This window comes from Drosophila pseudoobscura, chromosome 2 (genome assembly GCF_009870125.1).
Source record: "Drosophila pseudoobscura strain MV-25-SWS-2005 chromosome 2, UCI_Dpse_MV25, whole genome shotgun sequence".
Lineage (NCBI taxonomy): Eukaryota > Metazoa > Arthropoda > Insecta > Diptera > Drosophilidae > Drosophila > Drosophila pseudoobscura.
The window spans coordinates 10130320-10156935 of record NC_046679.1 but is presented as its reverse complement, the minus strand read 5'-3'; the positions used below and the strand labels follow the sequence as shown (position 1 = coordinate 10156935).

General features: G+C 44.4%; 2 protein-coding genes across 2 annotated transcripts in view; both read left to right on the top strand.

Annotated features, from left to right (window-relative positions):
- The first annotated feature begins 1697 nt into the window (after nt 1-1697).
- LOC6897119 (pyrroline-5-carboxylate reductase 1, mitochondrial-like) lies at nt 1698-2542 on the top strand. Its single transcript, XM_033377164.1, has one exon. The coding sequence runs from the start codon at nt 1784-1786 to the stop codon at nt 2525-2527; it is 744 nt and encodes a 247-aa protein (XP_033233055.1). The 5' UTR covers nt 1698-1783; the 3' UTR covers nt 2528-2542.
- A 1000-nt stretch (nt 2543-3542) lies between these two features.
- Nucleotides 3543-26616, top strand: part of Bicra (BRD4 interacting chromatin remodeling complex associated protein) — a 41931-nt gene continuing 18857 nt past the window's right edge. Inside the window, exon 1 of the mRNA XM_033377158.1 lies at nt 3543-4604. Coding sequence (XP_033233049.1) covers nt 4574-4604 — 31 coding nt within the window. The 5' untranslated portion in view covers nt 3543-4573. The remainder of the gene's footprint in view (nt 4605-26616) is intronic.

The following is a 26616-nucleotide window of genomic DNA, read 5'->3' as shown; positions in this document are numbered from 1 at the left end:
ACGATGTCAAAATCTCGCCAGCTTGTAGATGAAATAACCGAGTTATTTCCGAATGAAATTACTTCCAATTGGACCAGCGGGAGAAAAAATCGTGTAAATTTCTATAACAACATACAATCAAAGAAGTATGAGCTAAAAAAGAAGACTAAGGCTAACAGTATACCGCCATCCAACGCTCCTGCTGTAACACTCTGCTGCCATGCAGACAAACTTACATGCAGCACCTGCGCGGAGTTCACCTGCACAAAATGCAGTGCATTCTGCAATATGTGCAGCCAACTGATATGCAGCAGTTGCGAGTTTTCCAAAAGAGCATTGTAAGTCTATCTATCTTTTTCTAACATTCTAACAAATCTAATATGATCTCTAATATCTCTTCCACAGAATTCTGGAACTGCTTTGCCATATGTGCGAAAAGTTCCGGGTCAGGGATCGGAAATGTGTGGGAGAGGGGAGCCCAGCCTAGCAGATGCCGCATGATCCACGACTCACATCCACTTCGCCGGGCCTCCCGGGAAAAGGGAAGAGAGGGGGAGGGGGGTGAATGACTCCTACGGGCGAATGTTCTGAGACAGGTGGGTTGAGGTTGGTGTCTTTATTGTTTTCGGATCATTTCCCTACTTAAAATCCCGCGCCTGCAGCGGGGAAATAAACGCCAAAAAAATTATTATAAACAACACGTGGGCATAGATATGTAAAGAAACTGCGGGAATGTTCTGCTTATACCTGCCTACTGCACCAATCTATCCCCCCCAGAGCTCACATACGTGAGGTGGCTCACCTTTGTGTCCCTTCTTTGGGTCCTGTTCTCCCACGGCGGGTCCTCGTCACTTCGGTGACGCGTGGGTGCGGTCACAGCTGGTTTTATTCACCGCGTGCGGCTTATTGCGTACACCGCTAGTTTTTCACATCTATTTTGGCTTCCGCCGCACGGTCTGGCTCCGCCCTCGGAGATCACTCCCGAGCTTGGCTCGCGCTGGACCGTGCCAGGCCTCTGCTTTGTCTTTTTCAGCTTCTCTGCCGCTTCGTGGCTGCGCAGCTTCGGCTTGTCGGCCTCGGCGGCGTGGGCGATCGGCTGCGTGTGTGTATTGCCTGCTTCGCCGTCGGCTCTTTTCCTCGGCTGCGTGGGCGTAAGGCCGATCGGCGGCTTCTCTGACTCTTCGCTCTCATTCATGTTGTCTCTTTTCGTCTGCGTATAGCCGTTCTCTTCCTTGCGTTGTCTGCTTGGGCGTAAGAGCGTATCTCTTTCGTGTTGGTTCTCTTCGCCTTCGTATAGCCGTGGTGTGCGTCTCTCTTCGCTGCGTGGCCGTAGTGTGCGTCTCTCTTACGTGTTGGTTCTCTTAGTTCTAACAAGTAAAAAGGCCTACTGTTTTGGGGTTTCTTAGCCTATTTCTTACTTTAATGGGTGAAAATTAGGATTCATTGTTGTTTGGCTTGGTAATACTAATAATAATAGAAGTTATAAAATCGGATAATAGTGATAATGAACTGAGATAATAATAAAATTAGATAACAAGCCGTCGGGGTGGTCCCTTCAGGGGATGGTGTCGTGGTCAGTGTTGTGGAGGCTTATGCCTTCACAACAATAATATACTGTATGGTTAGTGGTCTTAGTCTTTAGTCTTCAATGTATTCGAATGGCTCTGGTGGCCTTGGCGATAAAAAGTAAACGCAATTATCACCCCGAAACCTTCCATGCAGATGCTATAACGTTAGATAACGCCAATCAATCAATATAAGCTGAAATCTGAAGAGTAGCCAGTAGATTTTAAAGCCCTTAACGATGGCCAAGCTGGATGAACGTATTGGCTTCATTGGAGGCGGAAACATGGCCTTTGCCATTGGCAGCGGTCTCGTTCGCTGCGCCATTGTAAAGCCTAGCCAGGTGCTGGTCTCGGGACCGCACATCGAGAACCTTTCCCGCTGGCGGATGCTGGGCGTCGTCACCACCGACGACAATTGTGAGGTCCTGGAGCACAAAGACGTTGTGTTCATCTGCGTCAAGCCGCACATCCTAGGGCAATGCGCCTCGCAGCTCAAGTACAAGGATGCCAGCAAGCTCATCGTTTCTGTGCTGGCGGGAACAAGCCTCAAAACCCTAGAGGAAAAGTTCGACTTCATCGAAAGTTCGGGCCCGAAGGTGATCCGGACGATGCTCAACCCATCGATGCAGGTCGGCGAGGGCTGTACCGTGTACACGGGCAACGCTCGGGTTAGGCACCAGGATCTGGAGAAGGTGCACATAATGCTCAACGCGCTGGGATTGGCCCAGAAAGTGCCGGAGCAGATGATCGACGCCGTCACCGGCTTGGCTGGCTGTGGGCCAGCCTTTGTCTACACAATAATAGAGGCTCTGGCCGATGGTGGTGTCAAGAAGGGTGTGCCACGGGCAATGGCCCTGCAGTTTGCCGCTCAGACCTTACTGGGAAATCATTCTATTCTGAAACAACAATTTTTTTGTTTATTTACGAATATGGATAGGGAACGGTTAACCCATTGTCGACCAGTGGGTATTAAAATACTCTAAACGAAAATAATGAATCTCGAAGAATTTTAGTGCAGTTTAGGTGAAATATAACGTGGTCTTTTCTTAAGGTTGGGATGGACCAACAGGAGTTTTTATTATATGTGTTATTTATATGTTTTCCAGCGGTTTAACTATAGTTTCCATCCCGTTTAAATAGAGGGGGGTTAAGTGGGCTAAGTTTGTTTTTTCATCGGCGCTCTCTCTCTCTCTCTCCGAGGAACGATAAGCGTAGGTGTGACCACCAGTGCTGCCGATTACGCTTTTTTCCCGTCAGATCTGGCTTTTTTTAAAGACCATATCGGGAAAAATGTACAATCAAAACACAAAAAAGGGAAAGCGAAAGTACCGCCAAAGCCGAACGTGAACCCTAGGCTTGGACGATGTGCTGGACCAAATTCAAATGATACCATTCAAATACAGACCAGCGGCGACCTTTGGCGCTAAAACCTTTTTTTAAGCAAAATCCAAAAAAAGCAAGTATTAAAAATAAGCCAGTTAAGTGGAAAATTGATTCATCAATCGTATAAAAATATGTGGGCATGGTTAAATGTTCTATATAGCTGGGAATATTCGACGGAATAAAGAATTGAGCAATTGGAACGATACTCGTTTGTTTATGCTACTGTTGTATGAACAAAAGTGCCTTGTGCGTATGCCTATAGTGGCTTCAAATGACAGTAAGTCCTGATCACAGGGCACTCCCCAAAAACAGCCGCTGTGGCGCTTAAGTTTGGTGGGACTTTTTAGGTATTTTCTCTGATGGGATTTTTCCTCGCCACAATGTTCCATTTTAGCTCAACAATGTTCCTACATTCAATTTGTATGGGCCAGAGGCCAGAGGTGAGCGATTTAACTAGCTAGTAATATTTGATAGATTATCACAAACCACGAATATGTATAATAGATCTTGAATTCGTCAGTATATTTACGGTATATTTTTAAAATGAGACGGTATATTTTGCTGTATTTCCGAGGGTCTGGCAACGCCAAAATGGCGATGGTTTTTTTACATCGATCTATCGATAGTGCCATCACAGTCCGCCATATTGTCCGCGTCAGTGTTTGGCTCTGGCAACGCCAAATCGTCGGGCGATGAAAAAGAAATAAATGAGAAAAAAATTGTGCGAAGCGAGAACATGGAAAACCCCCATGCGCGTTGTTTAAGAAAAAATCCAACAATTGTGTGTGCATCGTGCTAAAATCGTGGTTACATTGTGCGTACAACGAAACGCACAGAATACTACATATATTTTAGGCAGTTTACAACTTCATTCGTGCTTCTGCTCTCGTCGGCGCGGCGCTCTTTTCGTTGTATGGGCCGTGCGTAACAAATAAAATTGCCAAAAAATCACGGAAAATGCACAGAAGCTGTGCGGAAATGTAAATAAACGAAATTCGAATGAGCAATGCGTGTTTCAGTGTAATTCGTTTAATCAAAATGTGTGGAAAAGGAAAAATCTTGTGACGACGACGACGACGACGTGCTGCTGCTGCTGCTGCGTTCATTGACGTGACGCGCGAGTGTGTGTGTGTTTTGATGTGTGTTGGCGCGTGGGCCAGTGTGTGTGTAGCTGAATGTGGCTGCGAATTGTTGTCAAACCAAAAATATACATACAACAAAAGCCAGCGTGGAAGCAGCAACAAACAAAACACCACAACACAGCAGAAATAGCAATACAAAAATAAGCATAAATTATTTAATAACAACAACAACAAGTTGTCCAAAGGAAAAGAAAGCCAACAGTCAGTCGCGTGCAGTGCAAAATGTCTCTCTCGTTTGAGTGTGTGTGTGTTGAGTGTATAGAATTGAATAAGCAGTGGCACACAGCAAGAGGAAATAGGCAAGCAGTAGTTTAGTCCAAGCAGCAACAAGAGAAACGGAACTGTCAAATACGAAGAAGTAGCGGGCCAACAACTGCCGCACAAATGAAGCAATCAAATTTTGTATAATTTTTGCACAAGCCAAAATTTGTCTGTACCCCCCACTACCCCCCACACCACCCTCTACAACAAAACAGCAGCACAGGGAGCATAAATCTTTTGCCAATGAGTCGCAGACAGTCATTGGATCGACCAGGTGAGTGTATAGAAAAAAAAAGAATGCCTAATGCTCTTCTCTCTTGGCAAAGAACAGAGAGAACAATCAACGGAAATGCTGATGCTAAGTGGGGGAGAGAGCGAGAGATGCTGCTGCACACGATGTGCACTTTCCGCGCCTGCTCTCGTTCTCTCCGTCTCTCGGAGTCTTGCTGCTAAAAATAACAGCACTCTCTCTCTCTCTCTCGCTGTGCGATGCGCAGCTGCTCTCAAACACTTGAACTGTCGGCTTTGTAAACATCAACCAGAAGCAGAAAAATTAGAAGCATCGGCAAGCAGTAACAAAATAACTGTATAATTACTCTTTTGCAATACAAAAAGAATCTTGAAATATGAATGGGACGACATCGCGCGCCCCCCTTTGGTGGCAGTGTCTCACTCGCTCGCTCGCTTGCTGGCAATTCTATTTATAGAGGTAAAACTCGAGCGAGGAAAAGAGAAAGTATGTCTGGCTGGGCCACTACTGTCACTGTCTCTTGAGCACATGTAAATGTGCACTGTCTGTGTGTGCGTCTGTGTGAGAAAGAAAGAAAGCAAGCAGTGGACGTAATGGCCAATAACCATAAACAAAAAACTACTAAAAAAAATTCCCCAACATTTTGCTTACGCCAGTTTTTGTGTTTCGCTAAGGTTGTAAATATTGTTAAAAAGGAAAAACACGGCAGGAATGTTGTCTAAATACGAGTATAAACTGCAATTAGCATTGAATGCCGCTTTCCGTACAACTGTCTGGCCACCCGGCACCGCCCACTAAAATACTTACACCTGCTTCTGCGTGTCTGTAGTCTTTAATTTATTTATAACATTCAATGTAAACTCTGGCTAAAGCGCCAGCGAGAACACAAACATTCCCGCGCGCAAAGGCAGCAGCCAAGAGGCCGCCGACTAGGGGATACCCTCTAAAAAAGAGAGTGAACGTGGCGAAATGAGCGGTAAAGGGATGGCAAAGCAGTAAATAACAGGAGATGCTTCTACCGCTTGTTGCCTTCGCTTATCAGAACACATATACCCCCGCTTGAATCCAGTCTTGTAACAAGTATAACAACAAAACGCAACACGAAGCCGCAACACAACACACCATAAAACACTGGCAGTCAGCAAGGGGCAGCCAGTCAGTCACTCAGGCAGGGAGTCGCGTTTGCTTGGGGTTTTTTTTTTTTTATTATTATTATTTGCCGCTTTGTAGGTCAGGGTTGTTGTGTGTAATGCAAAACGTGCCAGCAGCAAATTGAATGAATAAGCGTGGCTGGCTGCACCGCCCATATCCCATATCCCATATCCATATTCTATTGCAATTGCAACAAAAGCATTAACAATTATTCCCGGCAATTTCCCGACAAAGCAGAAATTACTCCAAGCAGCCAGGGCGCACAATAAATAAACAGAAGCTCGTGCATATTTTAATTGAAAGTGCCGATAATAACCGCTTGATGGTCATTGATCTATAAAAGTGCATTCCCATGGGTCCCTGGATTGAGTTTCGTTTTCTAATTGATATCTGGAGTGCCGCCGGCACTCATATGACAATTTTTACACTGAAAATGATTTATTATCTCCCTTTTTGGGGCCTTTTATTCGGGTCTTATATGGGGGCCTTTACACAAAATCATATTTTTATTGCTTTGTGTGGGCGTTGCCGTCAATTGGTTTCGATTTTCACGTGACAAGACCTCATTAAGCAGTTTTTAAGGTTAAATCGATTTTACAGGCCATTAAGCGCAATTGAAATTGTTTTTATTTCGGTTTTTATTCTTTATGGATAAATTAACTTTCGATTTAGTTCGAATATATTATTCGGTGCTTTACTATGGAAATGTCGCACTTCTGAGGGACGATCTATTGGTACAACAATTATTTCTATCTTCTTTCAGGCCTTTCGTATGCCTCATTAGTATAAAAGCTTCCTGTTTGATTTTCGATTATGAAGCGATTAGTAACCATGACTCTCTCTCTCTCTCTCTCTCTTTTTTGGTGTCATTTGATGACACGTACAACTTACATACATACTAAAATCCCACCTTTATCCATAGGTGTGTGTGCGTTGACAGAGGTTTTCATTAGAATTTGTACTCTGTAATATACACACGGTACATATTTGATTTGCTTATCAGTCAAAGAGAGAAAGATAGAGAGGGAGAGCGGGAGAGGTATAAGAAACCAAGGCTACTTGGGCCCAAGGTGCGCTCCAAGACGATACAGAGCGTACGAGAGAGAGAGAGCGAGTGAATGATTCACCTTGTAGATTTATACACCTTGCTTGGGCAATGCTCTCGCGCGCGCTCTCTCTCTCGCTGCCTCGCTGGGCTCTCTCGCGCCCACGTTTTCTTATCAATGCATTGTTGCTTCGTTGCGCCTAATTGCCGTTGGGTTTTCGTTCTTTCGTTCTTTTGTGTAATGATTTATAAGCAGCAGCCAGACGTTAATTCGCCAACAAAGTAACAGCGAGGCCAAGAACAAGGCATAGAGGAACCCCAGAGGCCCATGACCAGGCTTAATGTCGCCCCCCACTCCCCACCCCCCGTTTTAGGGGGAAAAGTCGAGCATTCGAGCGAGTCATCAGCCTCAAGTGGCTGACTGCCTGCTTTGGCACATCATTAATCTTGGCTCACAAAAGAGAGATGAAAAAAGTTGTCAAAAGTTGCCAAAGCAACACACACCCCGCACTCTCCCGCCCTCTCCCTCCCTATCTCTCTCTTTCTCTTTGGCTTCTGTTTCTGCAAGTGTCGTTCTCTGTCTGTCTCATTCCCACCTAATGAAATTGCTTTGATTTTGAGACCAAGAAAGTTTTCTCATTTGTGACAGAAGAAGAAGCAGAAGAGAGAGAGTGAGAGGCAGGGAAATTACTCGAATCTTTGTGGTTAGGTTGAAAGTTTACACTTCTCCCTTTTTGGGGGTTAATCTGGTTGGTGTGCCCCCACTACCCCCTGGGCTGCTGCGATGTGTATCTATCCATTAAAAAATTGAGGGCGAGTCGAAATGTGGCCAAAAGACGACGACAATCGCGAGGAGACGACTCCTCGATGGCACGACGCTCTCTCAGGAAACTGTTTTTGGCGGAGCCCCCCCCCCCCACACACACACACAAAGAGAAATTAACGGCCATAACAATGTGCTCTTGGGCACGCAGAATAGTAGGCAATGCATTTACCAACACTGCTGAATGTTTCCCCCCCCCAATGGCGCTCTGTATCCCCCCCGGAACCAAACGACATGTGGAATGTTTTGTATTTTCTAATGGCATAAATTATTTTTGCCGCCCGAATGTCTAATATGGCGGTTCTTTTGCCTCTCTCTCTCTCTATCTGTCTCTCTCTCTGGCACGCTGTGTGTGTTCTCCTCTCACTCTCTTTTAATCGATTTGGTAACAGTTGCCGCCGTTGTTTTCATTAGGGGTTATATTCTGGTTTGATCTGGAGCCACAGAGAACAATGGAGAAGAAGACGTGACAGGACGAGATGAAGCGAGAACAAGGTACATAGCATAGAAGGTGAAACGGAATGGCTGCCAGAACGTCGACTGCCTAACCTCATCGTGCGTTTCGTCTGTTATTTGTACCGCTGCAGCGCGCTGCTTGTTTCGTTGCGTTGCGTTGCTGGGCCTCTGCTTGCCGGGATGCTGTTGTCCCGCTCTTGTTCTTTCTGTTGTTTTTGCTGTTTCGGCTCTCGGGAGAGTTTTTGATTCGACATGTCCGCTCCTGCAACCCTTTTTTTCCGACGTGTGTGTGTGTGTGTGTGCGTGCGTGTAAAGTTTTGCATTTTTATTATAGATAATTTGTGTACAGGTTTTTTGCGGCTGCCGCGCAAACTCCCAACTTGACGACTCTTCACCTCAGCCCCACCCCCTTCCCCCTCTGGCCGCTTCTCTTCCTCCTTCTGTTCGCTGTCGCTGTCGCTGTCGTCGTCCTGTCTGCATATGTTGTTGGATGCTGGGTTTTGTTTTTGTGCTGTTTCCTCCCTTTTGTTGAGGGGAGCCATAATTAATTTTCGACATTTGCTTTCGAGTGCGTTTGAAGTCTGGCAACATTGGAATATCCACCGCAAAAGTTCTGTACATTAGAGAGGGACAACAAATGGGGGAAGGATGGAGGGAAATTGTGTATTTAAATTGTGATTAATGCATTAGGGGGGGTTGCGGAAAAGCGACAAAACCAACAGAGAAAAGAGTATAAATCAAAATGAAAATAATGGGAAATATGGTTTATTGAAATAATCAAATATTTATGAGAAAGATACTCAAAAATATATGCGATTCTTAGGGGAAGGGGGCTTGGAAAGAAATATGTATTTCTGTGCTTCGAAAAGTTGATTCGAAGGAACAGCTAATAAATATCTATGGGATATCCCAAAGAAGGCTTCCTGTCTACACAAGGAGAAGCCCTAGAAAGATTTAAAGCTAAAATTGTACAAGGACTTGCTGCCACTCTTGAAAGTTCTTCAAATTATCCTCATGGAAACAGGATGTATTCATCGTAAATCCTAATAATACTCGTTGAATGTATATTTCCTCCATGAATGACTTTTATAACAGCCAACAGCCGTAACATATGGGCGGCAAATGTAAGCTCAAGATTAATCCTGTTGCCCTGAGCGACACCACCCCCGCCACCCGCCACCCGCCATCCACCTAATGGAATATACTCTGTCTCTTTCTCTTGGGATGGGTCTCTGAATAACAATCGCGCAATGCTACCGTTGTTATGTGTCAGGACTCGACTTGTTTCCTGTTTCCTCTTGGAAAACTCTTGGACAAGCCCACACTCAAATGATAGACAATAGAAGATGCACTTCCTATGCTCTGGCTCTGTCGCACAAAATTCTGCCGCCTGTCAAGGAAGGGTGGGGGAGGGGCAAAGGGAAAGGCGGAGGCGGAGGCAGAGGAAAAGCATCATCTTATTACACTTCAGCGGATGCATTTTGCATGCCATTCACTTCACTCTGGCCCCCCCCCTGGGGGGATCATTCATTCAGTCATGTGTGCACTCTGCCATTCTGTACAACGGCACTTGACATTCGCAGTCGCAGTCGCAGTCGATGGCAAGGCAGGGGAGGGGTGGGGCAGAGGGGAAGGCGTACAGTGCAGTGCCAGATAATGGGTTAAGTTAATGGTCTAGTGCTCTCTACCACGCACAGTGGGGTAAATAAGTAATTGACCAGGAAACTTCAAAGAATTTCAAGAACTGGAAAACCTTTTTTCATATGTTTTAGTAACATTTATTGAAACGATACCTACAACTATGACCTGCACTGTTGCTGTATTATTTATATCGGTGTGTGTGTGTCTCTGCCCCAAAGATATTATGATAAAAAACCGAATTTGAGTTTGTTTTCTCTGGCTTACGCTACGCTGGATAATTTCTGGGCCGCCCCCCCGTGCCCCAAGGCGGACGGCTGGATGCTTCATTATGTATTCAGAGGGTAAACATTTGCACAAGTGTCCGGAGGGGTACGCCTGTACCCGTACACGGCCACGGATCGCTGCCAAGTGCGGAGTTTGCTTCGATGATGTGGAGAGAGAGCACTTTATGGAGCCTCTAAATGTTGGTTAATTGTGATCGCGTGCCACACACACGAAAAGGGTTTAGTGCAGCGGCAAATCGCTGGCAACAAACTGCAAGAGGCACGAACAGCTCCGGCAGTTGACCCAATTCTCAAAGCACTGGATGGATGACCTTAATGCTGGCCACCAGACCCTAGTAAAAGTGGAAGTGGCAGAGGAAGTGGAAAAGTGGCAGTGGAAAAGTGGCAGTGGCAGGGTTAACTTTTGTGTGTGCAATGTTGGAGAAAACTTTGCATATTTCAAGAGCCAGAGAGAGAAAGGGCGAGAGGTGGCCAGCCCAGTACTCCCGACTTTGAAAGTGAGCAACTGTTGTTGGGCCTGTTTCTCCACGCACACACACCAGCACACACAGATAAACATTCATTCATTCCCAAAGGCATTTGCATAGCCCTTGGGTCTCGTCTCTCGTCCTGGGGGTGCTGTGGGTACATGCCTGAATGGAGCTGGTGCTGTTTTCCCCTTCTTTTGCTCATTTCATATTCCCATTTGCTCGCAGGGGTGGGGGGTGCAACAGTTTGTTTCATAATCCAATTACAGTCACTTTTCATTTTGAGGAAATCGGACACGTTGTCACGGGTGTCAGGGGCAGGAGGAGGAGAGGGATTCCACTCATCCATGAAACCGTTTAACGAGTCGATCTACACTGCTTTGAGTGAATGTCACTCTCTCTCGGCCGCTCTTGCCCTCTCTCAGATCTGGTGGCCACATGAATCAATAACCGCTAAGAGAGCTCCTTAATTAGCAAATTAACGAAAGTGCAAAAAATAGCAAAGATAATAATTATGGTAGGAAAACAGACAGCTGGATGCAGCAAACAAAACGTGTAATGGTCGATAATGATGGGAAATAACACACACACACACACACACACACACACACTAAAGGAGAAGAGGAGTGGCGAGGAGAACAGAAGAACCATCTGCCGCCACCGTTGCTGTTCTTGGGAGTTTTATGTAATCTAAACAATACCTGCTGGGCATATCAGACAGCACAAGCAAGCAGCAGCAGAAGAGACTCCCGACTCCGACTGCTCTCCCGCTCTCTGTCTCTCTTCCTAATCTTGCAAGCAGTTCAATCAAGAACAATGAACCAAACAAAAGCCAAGTGCACACAGAAAAACAGAGCGAGCGAGAGAGAGAGAGAGGGAGAGCAACACATACACGTAAAAGGATAACAGGCTTTGTCTCATTCACACACATAGAGCTCTCCCGAATGTCGGTGGCGGGGGGATATACAGGTAGCATCATCGCATCGCATCGCATCGAATGGTCTTCTGCTGTTCTCTTTTGTCTGTCTGCGGCGACAACAACAAAAAATTGCAGGCTACAAAAATTGGCCCGAACCACTTACACCCTGTCCGGCCCGCCATGCACCGTGCTGTTTGTTAGATGCTCCTTTGAGCTGGGCAATTTTCAGGCATTTGGTAGAAGCAAAACTCTATTACCTGTTGTAAGAATGTGGCCAACAGCAGATTGATGGTTCCCCCGTTGCTCTGTTGCCCAAAATTGAGGAGATTGATGGGGGGGGATGAGATGTCCGAGAAAGGAAGAGCCCCTGATGCACCAGAGGAAAAGTTTTAATTGTGGGATATGTAAGGGGGAGTGGGAGGAAGAGCGAGAATATAATGCGAGTGGAGATGGGAGATTACATTCTCTTCATACTCAAGATTTGGCCAATTTGCAGCCATCAAAGCATTGCCAACTGCAGCTTAAATACAAACAAACAAACCCAAGAAGGAACTAAGTAGTCGACCCATGGGATGGCCTTTGAATGTCGATGGTTGGTAGTTTAGTAAGAGAATAGATTAAAGAGCTGGATGTTTTCTTTTTAATAAATTAGCTCTCGTTTTTGTATGGTAAGATCTGCTTTGAGCCCTGCTTTGAACCATGCTGTGTGCTGTGCTCTGTGCCCTGCTTGGAGCCCTGCTATGGGCCCTGCTTTGTGCCCTACTAAGTGCCCTGATTGGGGCCCTGCTTAGTGCCCCTCTTTCTGCACTGCTTTGCAAACCGCTATACTCCCCACCACCAGCAAGGGTATCAAAACATTGCCATTTGAATGTGTACAAGTCTGTGCATGCATGCATGCGTGCATGTGCATACATACAACCATACATATGTATGTATGTATATTCGTCTCCCGCTCTGCATATTGCGCTTTGCGTTGGAATTTCAAACTGAATTTTGCCGATGGCCATCATCTCTCTTGCATGCGAATGACGGGCGGAGGGGAAAGGGAAAGCAGACCAAAAAGAAGAGCAAAGACCAGCGGAGAGCAAAGCTCATCCATTAGCTGACGTCACACACACACGCACACTACCTGAAACATATTTTCCATTGTTTGTCGTTGTTGTTGGCTCTCCTCTTCTGCTTCTTCTTTAGTCTATGCTTGAATGTGTGTGTGTATCTGTCATTTGGCCGCTCATTGTGTTTGCATAGGCAAAGAAAGCGTGTAGGGCAAAGGGTGGCGTGGCGATAGAGGGGGAGGGAGACACAGAGAAAGATTGACAGATAAACCAGCGATGAGGTTATACACACATTTACTGGACCACCTTCGCAGGTTCCTTCTCCCGCACTCTCTGGCACTCTGTCTCCCCTACCCCAGCCTTCCCTTTGCCACTGAAGCGCATCTAAAAAGGTAATTTGCTTCACTTTTGAGGATATTTCGTTCGTTACGAAAGAATCGTTAGTGTCTGTCTTCGTCTGTGTTCGTTTCGTCTATCTCTTTGTTTCTGCTGGCTCGCAGAACTCATTGTTGTTCTGTCGGTTGCCGTCTACCTGCGCTGCTCTGCCCTGCTCTCATCCGTCTCTCTTTGCCTCTTCGCTTTGACCGCTCGTCAAGCCGTTGTGTCAGGCAGCAAGCAGTGCTCTTGTTTATGTGCTTTGATGGGCACAATTATTTTCCATTTAATGTGGGAAATTTCGGTTTGCGGGAGAGACAGAGACGATCATCGATGGGCGATTGTTTGGTATCGAAAATAGTACAATTTAGATCCCCCGAATCACTGTTAATTGTTATAATCCAATATCTACTCTCTTTCTTGTCATTTCAGGTAAATAAATTCCTCAATTATCCCCCAAAAACGCACTAGAGTGCTTATGGCAAACGGTAAAACAAAATCATAATTCTTAATCTCCATTAGCTCTGGGGTTTAACGACCTCTACGAGGTTTACTCAACATTTAATTGGTTTGGCGAAGAGCGGAGGTGGGGGAGGCACGTAATTATGGGTAGATTTAGTTCCTTATTCGAGAAAGAGATTTCCAAATGATGTACTACCCGCGCGCACGTGACAGACTGGACACCCGTGGAATGGGAAAGGGATACTCTTTGGCCCAACGATGGCTGCAAGATGACTTCTTATTTATTTATAATGCAATTTTTTAACGGACAGAAAATGGCTTCATAAAAGCGCGCCCAAGATGTCAAAAGAACGAACGATGGATATACAGCGGGTAGAGGAGGAAGTGGATTAAAACTAATTTCCTACGTAATACGCAGGGCAGAGAGGGTGGAAGGGGGGGGGGGGGGGGGGGGGGGGAGAGTGGAAAATAGTCACTCAACTAAACTGAAACTTTGGCCCCCTCGGAGAACGGAATGACACAAAGCAATCAAAGCGCAACCAACTGGGCGAACCACCGGCCAAACTCTCTCTCTCTCTCTCGCTCTCTCCTCTGCCGGTGGGTCGGTCAACCAAGCAGAACCCAACCAAGCAGACGGGGAAACGAGCAAGCAGAACAGCAACAGTAAATGCTGGATATGTAAAAACAAGCAGTTTCTTCTAGGATTCCAACGGCCTTTGCTTGGATGGGCTTGAAATTTAAACCCAACAAATATTGAATGGACAAATGTCGATGGTCTATTAATTGTTTATTCGATACGATTTGTATAATGAAATTCCCCTTTGAGTATTGGTTATAAAAATATTTGTCACATTTTATGAGCCCATAAATACACAAAATGGGAAGATGCTTGATTTTTCTCCTTAAGCGGCTACTGAAATGCGCCATTATCGAGTGTCTACTGTTTGGTCATAAAACAGAAAAGCAGGACAGACAGAGAGGGAGAGACGACAGGTACGGTGGGCCTTGGGGAGAGACAGAGAGTGCGGGCCCTAAGAAATTGCTTCGAGTACACACACACACACACACGCACACAGAGGCATGCACCATGTAGTGCTTTGACATTTGCGGGTTACAACAAAAAAATAAAATAATAATTACCCTAATATTTATAGGGGGCCCCCCGTAAAACAGTTATATACGCGGTCGAAGCCATGCCACAGATTCGGGTTTCCCACTTTCTGCTTTGGGTCTGTTTCTGTTTCTGTTTTTTTGGCTAATATAATTTAGCATTTTGATTGTGCCCCGAAATAAATGATTACTTTGCATGTCGTGGCAATGAACCCGCCACAGTCCACAGTAGAAACCATCAGCAGGTACTCCCCCCCACCATCTCTGGTAAGGGAATTGTTATACGCTAGAGATCCGATAGAGAGGTGGCAGGTTGTGGCTATAGATTCCCAACAAAAAGAACAAACGATTCTAGTGATTATTGGGAATCGAGGTAGACGATAAATCCAGTATCTTTTAGTAAAGAAAAGTCCGCTTTTTGTATCTAAGGACACATTTGAATACTTTTTAGTGGGGACTCCGATGATCCGATTCCCATAAATTTGGGAATTCTGGTATATAATATCATTAGCTTTGAATCAAAACCCATCTGCGCTCTGTATCTTCCACACGAAATATTCCCTCATTAAAATTTTGATATTTTTTCGATCCCATGCAATATTTTGCGGGCTCTTATTTTTCGATCATACATGAATGGGCCCCAAGCGCAATGTATTTTTAACTGAAAAATGATAAATAATAAATTTGTAAATTGTTGTTTTTTTTTTTTTTTTTTTGTGGCTTTTGTTGGCTTGCGGCCCCCGTTCTATTTTTGCTGACTTTTAATAGGCCAACTACAAGCATATATTTTTTTTTTCATGGCTGTCAGCATTTCACCGCCTCCTCCGCCCTCCACTGCCACCCACTTGACCTGACGACCCATTGAGCAGAGGGGATTTCCCTGGCCCCGCCTCCGCACTCCATTGAGGCAGGGAATTAATTGCCAAAAATCTGACCAGATTTTGCTTGCTTTTTGGTTTTTGTTTGCTAAGGTTTTGGCCAATTTTCATACAGTTTGGGGCGAAGATTAAAAGATATTTTTGGGCGGGGGAGGAGGCCCTTTGGAAAAATAAGAGGCTTTAAGCCTCTCGTGCTGTCTGGAAATACATCTCCAATATGTAATATTCAAGTTCAAAGGTTAATTCCTGGCCGGAGTCCTGGCCATCAAATGTTGCCATAGAGACGCCGGTACATCAATTAAAATGCCTGTACATTCTGTAGGAGGCTGTACATAAAAGGGATACACAACTATATACCATATACGAGTGTGTGGCCCTCTCTTCCAAACGCTCCCCGCCCCATGCCCTGCTAATCGGATTAGTAGATACTTTGCTCCCTAATTGGCCTCTCGACAAAAGGGTCAGTGTCAGTATCTCTCTCTCTCGAATTTCAATTGATACTCGTTTTTGATTTTGATGGCCATAATTTAAAACAACAGACAGAAATGTTCGGTTGTCAGATACAGATACAGATACAGATACATACAGTAGCTACAGATACATTCGGGAGATTCGTGTTGTTGGGCAAACAAATAATTAACAATTTTGTGCATTTTGTTATTGCTATTGTTCTGTGGCATATCCATCCATTGGTGGCTCTTTCCACAGAATTGTATCTGAGTTTCAGGGCAGGCTTTTTTTCCTTTTCAAATTCAATTCATTCGGGGCCAGACTACGCCCTTAATTCCCTCGAAATCGAACGCCTTGGGGCAGCACAAAAAATTGCAGGAAAAGCTGTTCCAGAAGGTAGAGGAATATTTCAGGGAAAAAGTACGAAATGAGACAACTTTCAATGAAAAATATACGGATTTGTGGGTTAAGTTTGCCTGGAAGGGAAGCTTCTTTTGTGACTAATCTAATAAACAATTTCTAAGAATTTTTAGCAGAATCGATAGGTTCTAATTTAAAGATATTGAATTAATATTTAATTGCTTATTCCCAAGATCCGATTCTGATGGAATGGGTAGGTAATATCCCTATCTTTAAGACAGTAAAAATCCAACAGTACTCCCTAAAGATTTTGATATTTCTATATACATTCTCTTCAATCGATTCTAAGGATGTTGGTGATTTAGGCAGATATTATCCCCATCTTTAAGGCAAGCCTGAGCATAGCTTTGTATCTTTAAAATTGTGGATGCCACAAGGGATTTTTTCATTGGAAATTTTATATTTATTTGATCCAGTCTTGTATCAATGTTGCTTTTCCCCCCAACCCCCCACATCTGCAGATTCCCGTGAATTTTTTTCTCTAAAAAAAAACTGGAAACCCCTCTCATCAAGTCCTTGCCAGACATAGGATCTCCTCCTGCTTCGAGATGATTTCGGGGAAATAATTTATGAGTCAATTTATGAATTTTCTCCCTCACTCAACTGCTGCTGAATCACCGAATTTTCTCGTCCCGTCTTTTAACTAAACATAAAATTGACAAACATTTGGACTGTCCATGCCAAGGCGGGTGTGTGGCAGACACCTCCACCTCCTCCTCCCTCCTTCTGTATCGCTGAGAAACGTGCAAAAGTCTGAAGGAATTTTCCACCTTCTTCGTTTATGAAATGTCGGAGGAGACGCAGACGCAGACGGAGACGGAGACGACAAATGAAAGCCAAAAAGGATATGAACATAAACTCCAGACGATAAAATCAAAGTGTTTCAGACAGACAGACGCCAGAAAGGACATCAGACATCAACGGGAGAAAACTCAAAAGATTGCCAGTTCTGGCCAAAGGCACTTCGAACATTTTGTACTGCTGCAGAAAACATGTTTCGCAATTAGAATTTTCAAATTAAAATGTGATTTAGACACATTTAAAGTCGATAAATATTTTGCAGATTTTTCAAAGTCGAATAACAATCTATAAACATTAGCAAACATTGAAAATCAATCAGGATGAGATGTGTTGTTAAGTGATTAAAATCCTACTTGTCCTTGGGGCTACTCCTTCTGAATAAATCGAGCTCCCAGATAGGGGATTCTTTTCGGACTTGGTGCGGTAGCGGATGGAGAAGACTGTGACTGGAAAAGAGGGCTACAGGCATTATGGAATGCAGTAATGGACTTCCAGAGGGACTCCAGAGATGATGTTGGGTTTCTTTTTGAGAACCCCAAGAACTCCAAATGGAAATCTTGGGATGCCTTCACAGCACGAAAGAACCCCAAAGTCTCTCCTCCATCGAACAGAAGGAGCCTCTAAATGTATCTTACAGTTTATGGAACTTTCAAGTAAGGAAAGACATTGAAAATATTTAGTTCTAAACAGAATTCTAGAAAGCCAAAGCTCCTCAACAAATGGGATATCTGTTTAAAAATGTAGGGTTTTTATAGGGATATTTATCCCACCTAAACTAACATTTCAACTTAAGATACCATCGATGAGACCTAACCGATATAACCGGACTTAACCGATATTTAAAAGGCCTAACCGATTAGGGGTTATCGATATGACAGTCGGTTTTTAGTTGAACAAAAGTCGGGAAAACAGACTCATTAATGGTACCTTTTGAACCGTACACTTTGTTCTCTTTTTTGAATTGCACACTATTCATAAACGATATTTTATTATAAATCTTACACTTATGTAAAATTTGGCAGCCCTTTAATGAGTATCGATCTATCGCTAGGGAAGATATATCGATTGGAGAGGAAGAGTTCGAAGAGTACTAAAAAAAAGATACTTATTTGTAGCCACTCTTATAAAATAAATACAATACAACGACGTGTGGAGTTTCTGGAGCGGATTCCCACTCACTTGTAGGGATCCCAGCAAGAATCTCTACATTTTAAACTAGCCTCCAGAAGATTCTTAAGGTAGGATAGATTTCTTGTTCTTTCCATAGGTGGGGTGTGCTATAGAAATGAAGTATAGACCACAAGAGGGACTATCTAGCAAGGTCTTTGATATGGGAAGCATATCTTTTAGATGTAAAACATCTTTAAGATCTAACAGTCGTCTTCCATAACTAAAAACCATCTCTTTGACCTGTAATCCATCTTTGAGATACCATATTTTCATTAAATTTCATGAGAGGTAAGCTTTGGCCATAGAAAGAGGAATGTGGAAAATGCAAAGCCATGCTGCTTCAATCTCCTTCTCTCCTCCTCTCCTCCCCTCTCTCTCTCTGTCTTTCCACATGTCCGACTGTTTTGAGGGGCATACCATCTGCAGGGCATATTGTGGTCGTATTTGTACAGGATATGCAATTGCTCTTATTGTTTGTTCATGGAAATATGTGTAGGCTTGTATCTTGTATCTTTGTGCGTCTGTCATATGGCATTTTGCAATTACTGTGTGTGCGGACTGCAAAAGATACACAAAAAGCACAAGCACACAGATTACGCACCCACAAAAGATACACAGCACACATCGAGCAGCGGATACATGCACAGATTACGCACCTATAGATACAGGATACAGGGGATAAAGGACTCAACGGATAGAAGTTCATGCAGTGCTCCATCCTCCGCCCCGCCCCGCCCGTTGGAGCCCCGAGGTCTGTCTGCGGTTCGTGGCCACAAAAGAGAGAGAGAGCTGAATATCCGAATTATTTGCATTTATTTCGAGAGGCCAACATTTAATTAATAACCAACCCCCAACCCCGTCCACACTGGCAGATACACAGATACATGGGCGGACATGTGACACTCGAAAAAAGATACAAAAATAAATATGGAAACCCCAAGACACGCGACTCAAACGAAAACCCTTTGTTTTTTTTTAGCTGTCGATGAAATGAAATCAAAAAGAGAGAAGGGAGGCGGGGCAATCGAGGGGGGCATGGCCATGGCCTATGGCCTATGGAAAAGATGGGCCACTTCAGTGTGACAATCTAATTACACGGCTCGATGTGCTTCAAGGAGAGCAGCAATGGAGTGGCATCTAACCAACCGTCCAGCCCATCAGGCAGCTCCCCCCCCCCCCCCCCCACCCATCCTCTGCAACTGCCTTTGATGTCTGGTCTAGTCTGCCTGCCTGCCCCATCAATGGAGTGAATGATTGAATGATTGTTGAAAGGGCTACTGGCACTGCTGCTCCCACGCCCCCACCAGTCGAAAGGTTCTTTCAGAAGCAAAAAGAATAAAATAAGAGCCGCCGTCGAACAAATTCATTCCCTCATTGTCGGGCGGAACACGTAGCGGCCATAAAGCGTACACGTACCAAAGGGCCGCCCCTCCCCCCAATATGCCCCAGGGCCAGGGCCAATCTGTCCAAAGAATAAAACCAAAATAAAATTGTCCATTAAATTGTGTTTTTCATTTCTTGGAAATGTAACATAATCGCCAGGAGGGGGGCGGGATCCCTGGCTTTTGTAGAAATGGATATGCCCTGGGATTTTCAAAAGCCAATGGAAATGGGGGGTGACTTTTAATAAATAGAAAAACCCTTGATTAACTCTTAAAATCGACCATGTAATCAATAAAAACCGATAAGGGCCTGAATCCATGTTTAGTTATCGATATTTATCAGCTATCGAAATGATTTGCCATCTCCCTTCTGGCATAACGAGTTGTGTTCATAAATACTTTGATTTTTCATAGTTTTGTGGTTGTTTCTTCTCAATTTGTAAAGAATATGAGCATTAATCGAATCAGAAATCAGTTGGCTCAATTAATTGAACCACTTATCGATTTTAAGCGATTGAAAACGCTTAATTGTGGAATGAAAAGGTGTTTGCCATTAAATCAAGTATAATTCAATCAAAAGATAATTGAAAGACTGATAATTCAATGACGGAACAAATTGAACGGATGATAAGTCAATGAATGGCAATGATAATTCAATAAATGAAGAGTTCAGTGGACGATAGCCCAATGAAGGGCTATTAAGCAGTCCTACGAGAAATTCGCTTGTGAGGATATGACTTCAGGGGCATAAGGTTCTGTCTATCCAATAAATCTATAAATCTATCTATAACTTTTAGGCCTAAGCTCCTGCTGGCTGGGGTCCCTTTAAAAATTCATTCGATTGGAAATCGTATCCAAGATATTATATCCTTTTAAACCTTTTTATGCACTTTGACCCTTTTTTTCCTTATTGCGGGGAGAGCCATAAAATCCAGTCAATTGCCAGAGGGGAAAGCCCCCACATTCAATTGGCGAAAATTCTCCAGGACATTGGCATTTGATCTCCGGACAGTAATCGGAGAGTTGATTATATTGAATGGCCATTTCGGGGGATTTCCGAGGAGCTCTTTTCGGTCTTTTCAGTCTTTTCGGCCTTTTGACTGTCGCAAATTGTGCGACAATAACAAATTAACGGGAATGTGTGGCAGCCGCCACATGGGGCACTCGTAGGAGTAGAATGGCGGGATGGGTCATGGGTATTACCGTTTACCGTTTCCCGTTGCTCTCCCTCGCACTCTCTCCTTGCCGGACGACCTGTTGTTCATGCAATTTAGACCCTTTTTGTGGCTTTTGTTGGCCAGACAGTCGCCGTCAAAAGTCAGTGGATGGATGGCTCTGGGTTTTAGAGGGGGGGCAAGGGCTCTGCTCTGCTCTGCTCCCCATGTCGTTCCAGGTTCCGCGTGTGTGTGTCTGTGTGGTGTTCCAGTTCGTTGACTCTCACGTGTGCTCTCACGTAGGTTGTTTTTTTTCCGCTGCTTTTTACGAGTTCTATTCCACTGCTTTACCTCTGCCTTCTACCTGTGTTGTGCCCGTGTCCGCTTGTGTGTGTGTGTGTGTTGTACACGTTTGGCGTTTGTAAATGACAATTTTACCGTTTTGTTGTAGGCCTCTGTCTGTCTGTCTGTCTGTCCGTCTCGCTGTCTGTTTCTGTCTGAAGTGCTTTAGACTGTTGCAAGTGCTGGGGCAGCAATTTGTTTAAGCCGCTTCAGTGTATCTGAATACCCTTTCACGAGGGTATAGGGATTTCTGGGCCACAGAAGCGACGCTCAGAAAAAGCGCTCAAAGGGTATAAGAACAAGCGGTGCCTTGGCGAATGCTTTTCCTTCCACTTAATTTTTCTACAGTTACTCCACTCGTTTTTTTTCCATCTTTTGTGCAGCAAATTTTTGTTATGTCTTTGCTAATGTCAAGTGCAAACAAAAGTTAAACCAAGCAGTCGAAAGAGAAGGAGAAACAAGAAGGCTGCTTCTAAACAGAGTGAAACGACAGTAGCAGAAAGAAGCAGTGAAGGAGAGACGGACCACACTGTTTGGAAGATCAAGCAGTCACAAGCCGCTTGGCAGAGGAAGCACCAAGAGAGAGCAACCAGCAATAAAAGTTCCGTAAAATTTTGTTGTAATCAGCATAATCAAAATAAACTAAAAGCAGTGCAGAGAAAGGAGAGTGAGAGTCAGGGTGTTTTGTGGACAGATAATCACACCACAGGGAGTGGGGGAGAGTGTGTGTGTGTGAAACAGCAAATGTGTTTCAGTTTCGGTCTCAAGTGTCAAGTTATTGCATGTCAAGCAGGTGCTTCAAGATGAAACGGGAAACCACAAGCAGAGCAGGGTTCTCGTTCTCACCTCCGCATCTCGTCCTTCCAACCTTGCAACTCATCTGTGCGCTGTCTAGTCGCGTCTCGCTCTCCCACTTGACTGAAGAGTGTGTCTGTGTCTCTCTCTGTGTGTGTAATGATGCTTTGAAGAGGCTGCAATAGAAATGCAAACACACGTATAACATTTCATAAATAATTTGGATTTAATTAAAACAAAGCAAAGAATGGGGACGATAAAAGGTAGAATCCTAATTGCAGGAGAGAGCACAACTAAACGATGAACATCGGGTATCGTTTAACCGCTACGCGACTCCCAGTAAAGCTCTGCTCAAACGGGGAACATGGACGAGAGGGACACTCAATCGGAATACACTCGAATGTCAATGTAATATCGTTGTTGTTGATGTTTTTGGATATTAATATGTTTTCATCTGTTGACCTGTACATATTTATTTATCCATCATCTCTCTCTATACCACATTTTGATATATTACACAACGTAAAACAAATAAAACCCACAGACGGACAGTCATACTCATATACAGTGGCGGCCAGAGAAAGAGGATAGCCATTTGATGGCAGTTTTATTATTTGTAATGCTCAATCACGAGGGAAATTTCCAACAGCAATCGCAAAAACCTTTAAATCGAATGATGTAATCCCCCCCCCCCCCCCCCCCCCCCCCCCGCCACCTGATGCCTAATGTAAACACAGATTTGAGTCTCCTATTTCGTTATCCCCCACTGTATGATTCACGCTGCTCACACGGCAGGCCAGACTCGGTGTCTGCTTGGCAAGAGAGAGAGAGAGGCAGAGAGCGAGCGAGCGCCAGAGTGTGGGAGAGATTATGTTCATGTGTAAGCGTCTGTGTGTGTGTGTGTGTGTGTATGCATTCAAAGGAATTAATTAATGGAGACGGCAGCTGCAGCCGCCGCCGCCGCCGCGGCGATTGTGGAAATGTGAAACAAACTGCAATTGTGCTCATTTTTCAAAGAGAGCGAAAGAGACAGGCGGTTAGAAGAGAGAGAACCAAACTAATTATCTCCGCCATATGTTGAGTGACAGAGAGACAGACAGACGGACAGTCCAGGGAATCCATCCAAGCGAATGGGCGCTGTGGAGTGGAAGCTCCCGGTGATTGGGGGGAGTGGGGCGCAGTGGCAATGGGATCTACGGCTCAATGAAACTCGCACATAAACTATAAATAAATTCTGCTGCATTTCGGTGCATGGAAGGGTACACAGGTAATAAATATATTATACCGCTCAATTTAGTTAAAGTTCGAACTAAACAACTTTTCGACTAGCTGTAATTTCTATCTCAAATTTTGTGGTTAATTTATGAGAAGTTTTCGACGTTAACTTTTGATTTGTTTACTGCTTGCTCTCTCTCTCTCTCCCTCCCGCTTTTTGCATGTCTGTCTGAATGTGTCTTCCTTCTTTCTCACTTTAATAAAGTGTTTGCATTTTAATTCCATTTACCAGCCGCCGCCGTCGCCCTTCCAGGGAACTACTAACCAGAGCAGAGCAGAGCAGAGCAGAGCCCCTGCTGGCACTGCTGCGGGCACTGCTTGGGCTGGGCGGGGGCTGGGAGGCGTTGCCAGGCTAAAAATATAATTTCTCATTGCGCTTTAAGCACACTTCACTGCTCTGATGTATGTCAATTAGTCGACAAATTGATTGCGCCGCACTCTGAAGGGGGGAGAGCAGGGCAGGGGCTGGCTAGAGGCTTGCATGGAGGCTTGAGGCTTGTGTGTATTTCTGTGGAATGGATTTTATAGAGGTCTGCCCTTAATTTTATTACGAGTATATGCCACACGGAGTTGTGTGTTGAGTTGGTCAATCCCTGTCTCTGTCTCTGTCCCGGTCTCTGGGGTCACCCCTAATGGCCCGTCAATTTTTAACGATTTCATTTGAAAGTTAATTTTAATTGCACTAAGTAGGAAATCTCAATTTCACAGCAATTTCGCATCAGCCTCTCAATAGTGATTTCGAGTGCAATTTTTCCTCCCCCCTCGCTGCCTCTGCGAACCACCGAAATGAACGAACCAGAGAACCAGAAAGATGAGAATGACGCTGATGTTTATTTGAATGGTTTTTGATGTCGGATTTGAGTGAATGGGAAACGACTGATATTCCCGTAACGTTTTTCGATTCAATCAAAATCCCCGCACAACTGAAAATACAAACATTTTCACAAATCAATGAAATCCGCCCGCTCCAGCAAAAAGCGAGCTTTGATGATTCTGTTATCGAAATTGTGGGGCATATATCACTCGTCTGTTATTAACTCAATTACGACTCGGCGGAGGGGTTTACAGAATATCGATGCAAAAATAGCGACAGAACTGCTGTTGTTCGAGGGTGAGTGGGAGTGAGAGGGAACAACCTTTTCATATTTCGATTGTTGGACAGATTAACAGATTTTACACTCGATTTTACTTTATATATTTCAGAGTACTCCAAAGGGAAGGGTGTATTGTATTCGTGTAGATTATGGATAGAACAAACATGTGATTGAGTATATATTCTCTACGTTTTTTAGCCTTTTTGGAAAGGAATATTATAGTAAGGGTATCCGTAATTTGTAAGAAGCGGTAATCAACCACCCAACAATCTTGAAAAATAGATCAAATTCAGATAATTTTCAGAATGGCTGAATGATACTGTAAAAGGCTGAAAGTCTCTTTTTAGAGGAGGCTATCATCTGGAAGCTCTAGACATGATTTGTTTGTGTAAAGTAAGAGGCTCTGTAGATATTCCCTCTCTCAATTCTGCAGGGACTTCCCCTCCAAACAAGGAGATGCTTCATATATCACTATTGTTTCCAAAATTGCTTAAACAAAGCAGAATACAACCCAATATTTAATGTCATGGTCTCTCCACTCTTTCCCTCTATTCTGTCGGCTTTCCTAGCCGTTCTGCAGCATCATCGTGTGCTTTGATTTGTTGACTCTCATGCGAGAGATTTGTTCTTTGATTTGTGGTTTGTCATTCGATGTTAAAAGATTCGTAGATACAAATGTACCTATGCATTCTTAGACGTCTTTATCATACATTTATCAGAGCGAATAGCTCAACAAACCGAAAAGAAAACTGGATTTTGGGTGGGGGAATTTCTTGACGCCTTAGCGGAGATATTTGTCAGATAGAAATATCTATCTTTATCTATAGGAAAGTCTACATAAAGTGTGGATCTAATTAATCGAAGTAGGGGAGTTCTCATTCAGCTGCGGAATTGGATCTTCTTTCCAACACGGCTGGCGATTCTAATAAAGAATCGATATATTTTGAAGGTCTTAAGATTGGTTCCTTCTCATAATCGTAAGAGTCTCTGCCACAGAAGGGTATGGGTTGGGGCATTACAAAAAGACATCAAGGTGCGTGTTTCCACATTTATTTTATGCTCTTTTCACACCGCTGTTTCTTCAACACTCTCCCTACCTCTACTTTGTTATTGCCTTTATTCCGAGTAGTTTTTGTTTATTCGTAGTAGAGGGATAAAAGGCAATACCTCTGTAAACAAATGCATGAATGTTAATTGTATTTTGATTGAATGGGGCAAGGGGGGGAAGAGGGCTTTGGGCGCCTGTGAAATATGTATTTACTTAACAATCACAGAAGAGTGTGTGTGTGTGTTGACATGGGGAATTGAATCGAATGGTTAGTTAGTCATTTTATTAGCAAAAAGCGCCCCACTCCCCGCCCCCCCTTTTTTTATAACAGGATTTTCTCCCCCTCTTCCTTTTTGTGGACAAAGAATGGAAATTGCTTTTGACAGAAAATTGTAAAAATTGCGGCTACAGTTTTTTCCGGCGGAAAAAATATGCTACACTCCCTCCCCCACCCCCTGTATTCGTGTGTGTGCCCCATTTTTACCCTCATAATATAATCCATAACCATATTTTGATTCATATCCATTGTTCGCACTGCTTGCTGCCGTTGCTGCTGCCTGCCTGCCTGTATTTTTGTTATTGCTGTACTCGACACGAGTCGAATCCAGGGTTGCTTTTTTGTGGATTCGATGCTCTCTCTCTCTCTCTCTCTCTCTCTCGCTAGTTGTTGCTGCAGTTGGTGGCTGCGCATAAGAGAGCCAGCCGCCGCTCTCTGGCTTAAACGCCGCTCTCTCTCTCACGATGCTCAATTGTGCAGGGGGTGGGGGGAAGTAGTTTTTGTCGGCTAACCTTTATGTTGTTGTTGTTGTTGTTTTTGATTATTATTATAGCTTATAGCGCCATAAAGTGCCCGCTAGGTGGCGCAGGAAATAGTCGTGACAGGAGGCGTCGAAAAGAGTGGAAAAAGGGGCGGAGAGGGAGAGAGAGAGAGCAGGGAAATTAAGTTGATGAACTTTGATGGCCCCCCGGGGGGGTTCCTGTGTGTAAAAATACTACTCCTAGACGGCGAGAGGGCGGGGGGGAGGTGGGTTCTACCATTATGTTAGATCCCGTTTTGTTTTCTGCATAAATTAATTTGAATATTTTCCCCCTACCCCAACGCTGGTCACATTAAACAGATTGCATTTGCAACTCCCTCCCTCCCTCCCGCCCCGTGCGCTGTTACCCCCCCGCCATTGCCTTATCAGGGTACAGTGCTACCACCTGTTATCACATGTCCTGTCGATGGGGGAGATGAGATCCATCTGGCAACGCTGTCGCTGCCCGCTGCCCGCCCCCCTCTCCGCCGCCGCAGTCTATTTGTACTGGGCCTCTAAGTGATTTTACGTGTTTGGTGCACCGCACACGTCGTCGTCTTCTTCCTTTCCGATTGCGATGCCGATTCGGTTTTTAGTTTCGATTTTTTTTCATGACGGTTTCTACTTGAAGCTCGCTCTCG

Coding starts and splice junctions, on each gene's coding strand:
- LOC6897119 (XM_033377164.1), top strand. CDS start 1,784: ATGGCCAAGCTGGATGAACGTATTGGCTTCATTGGAGGCGGAAACATG.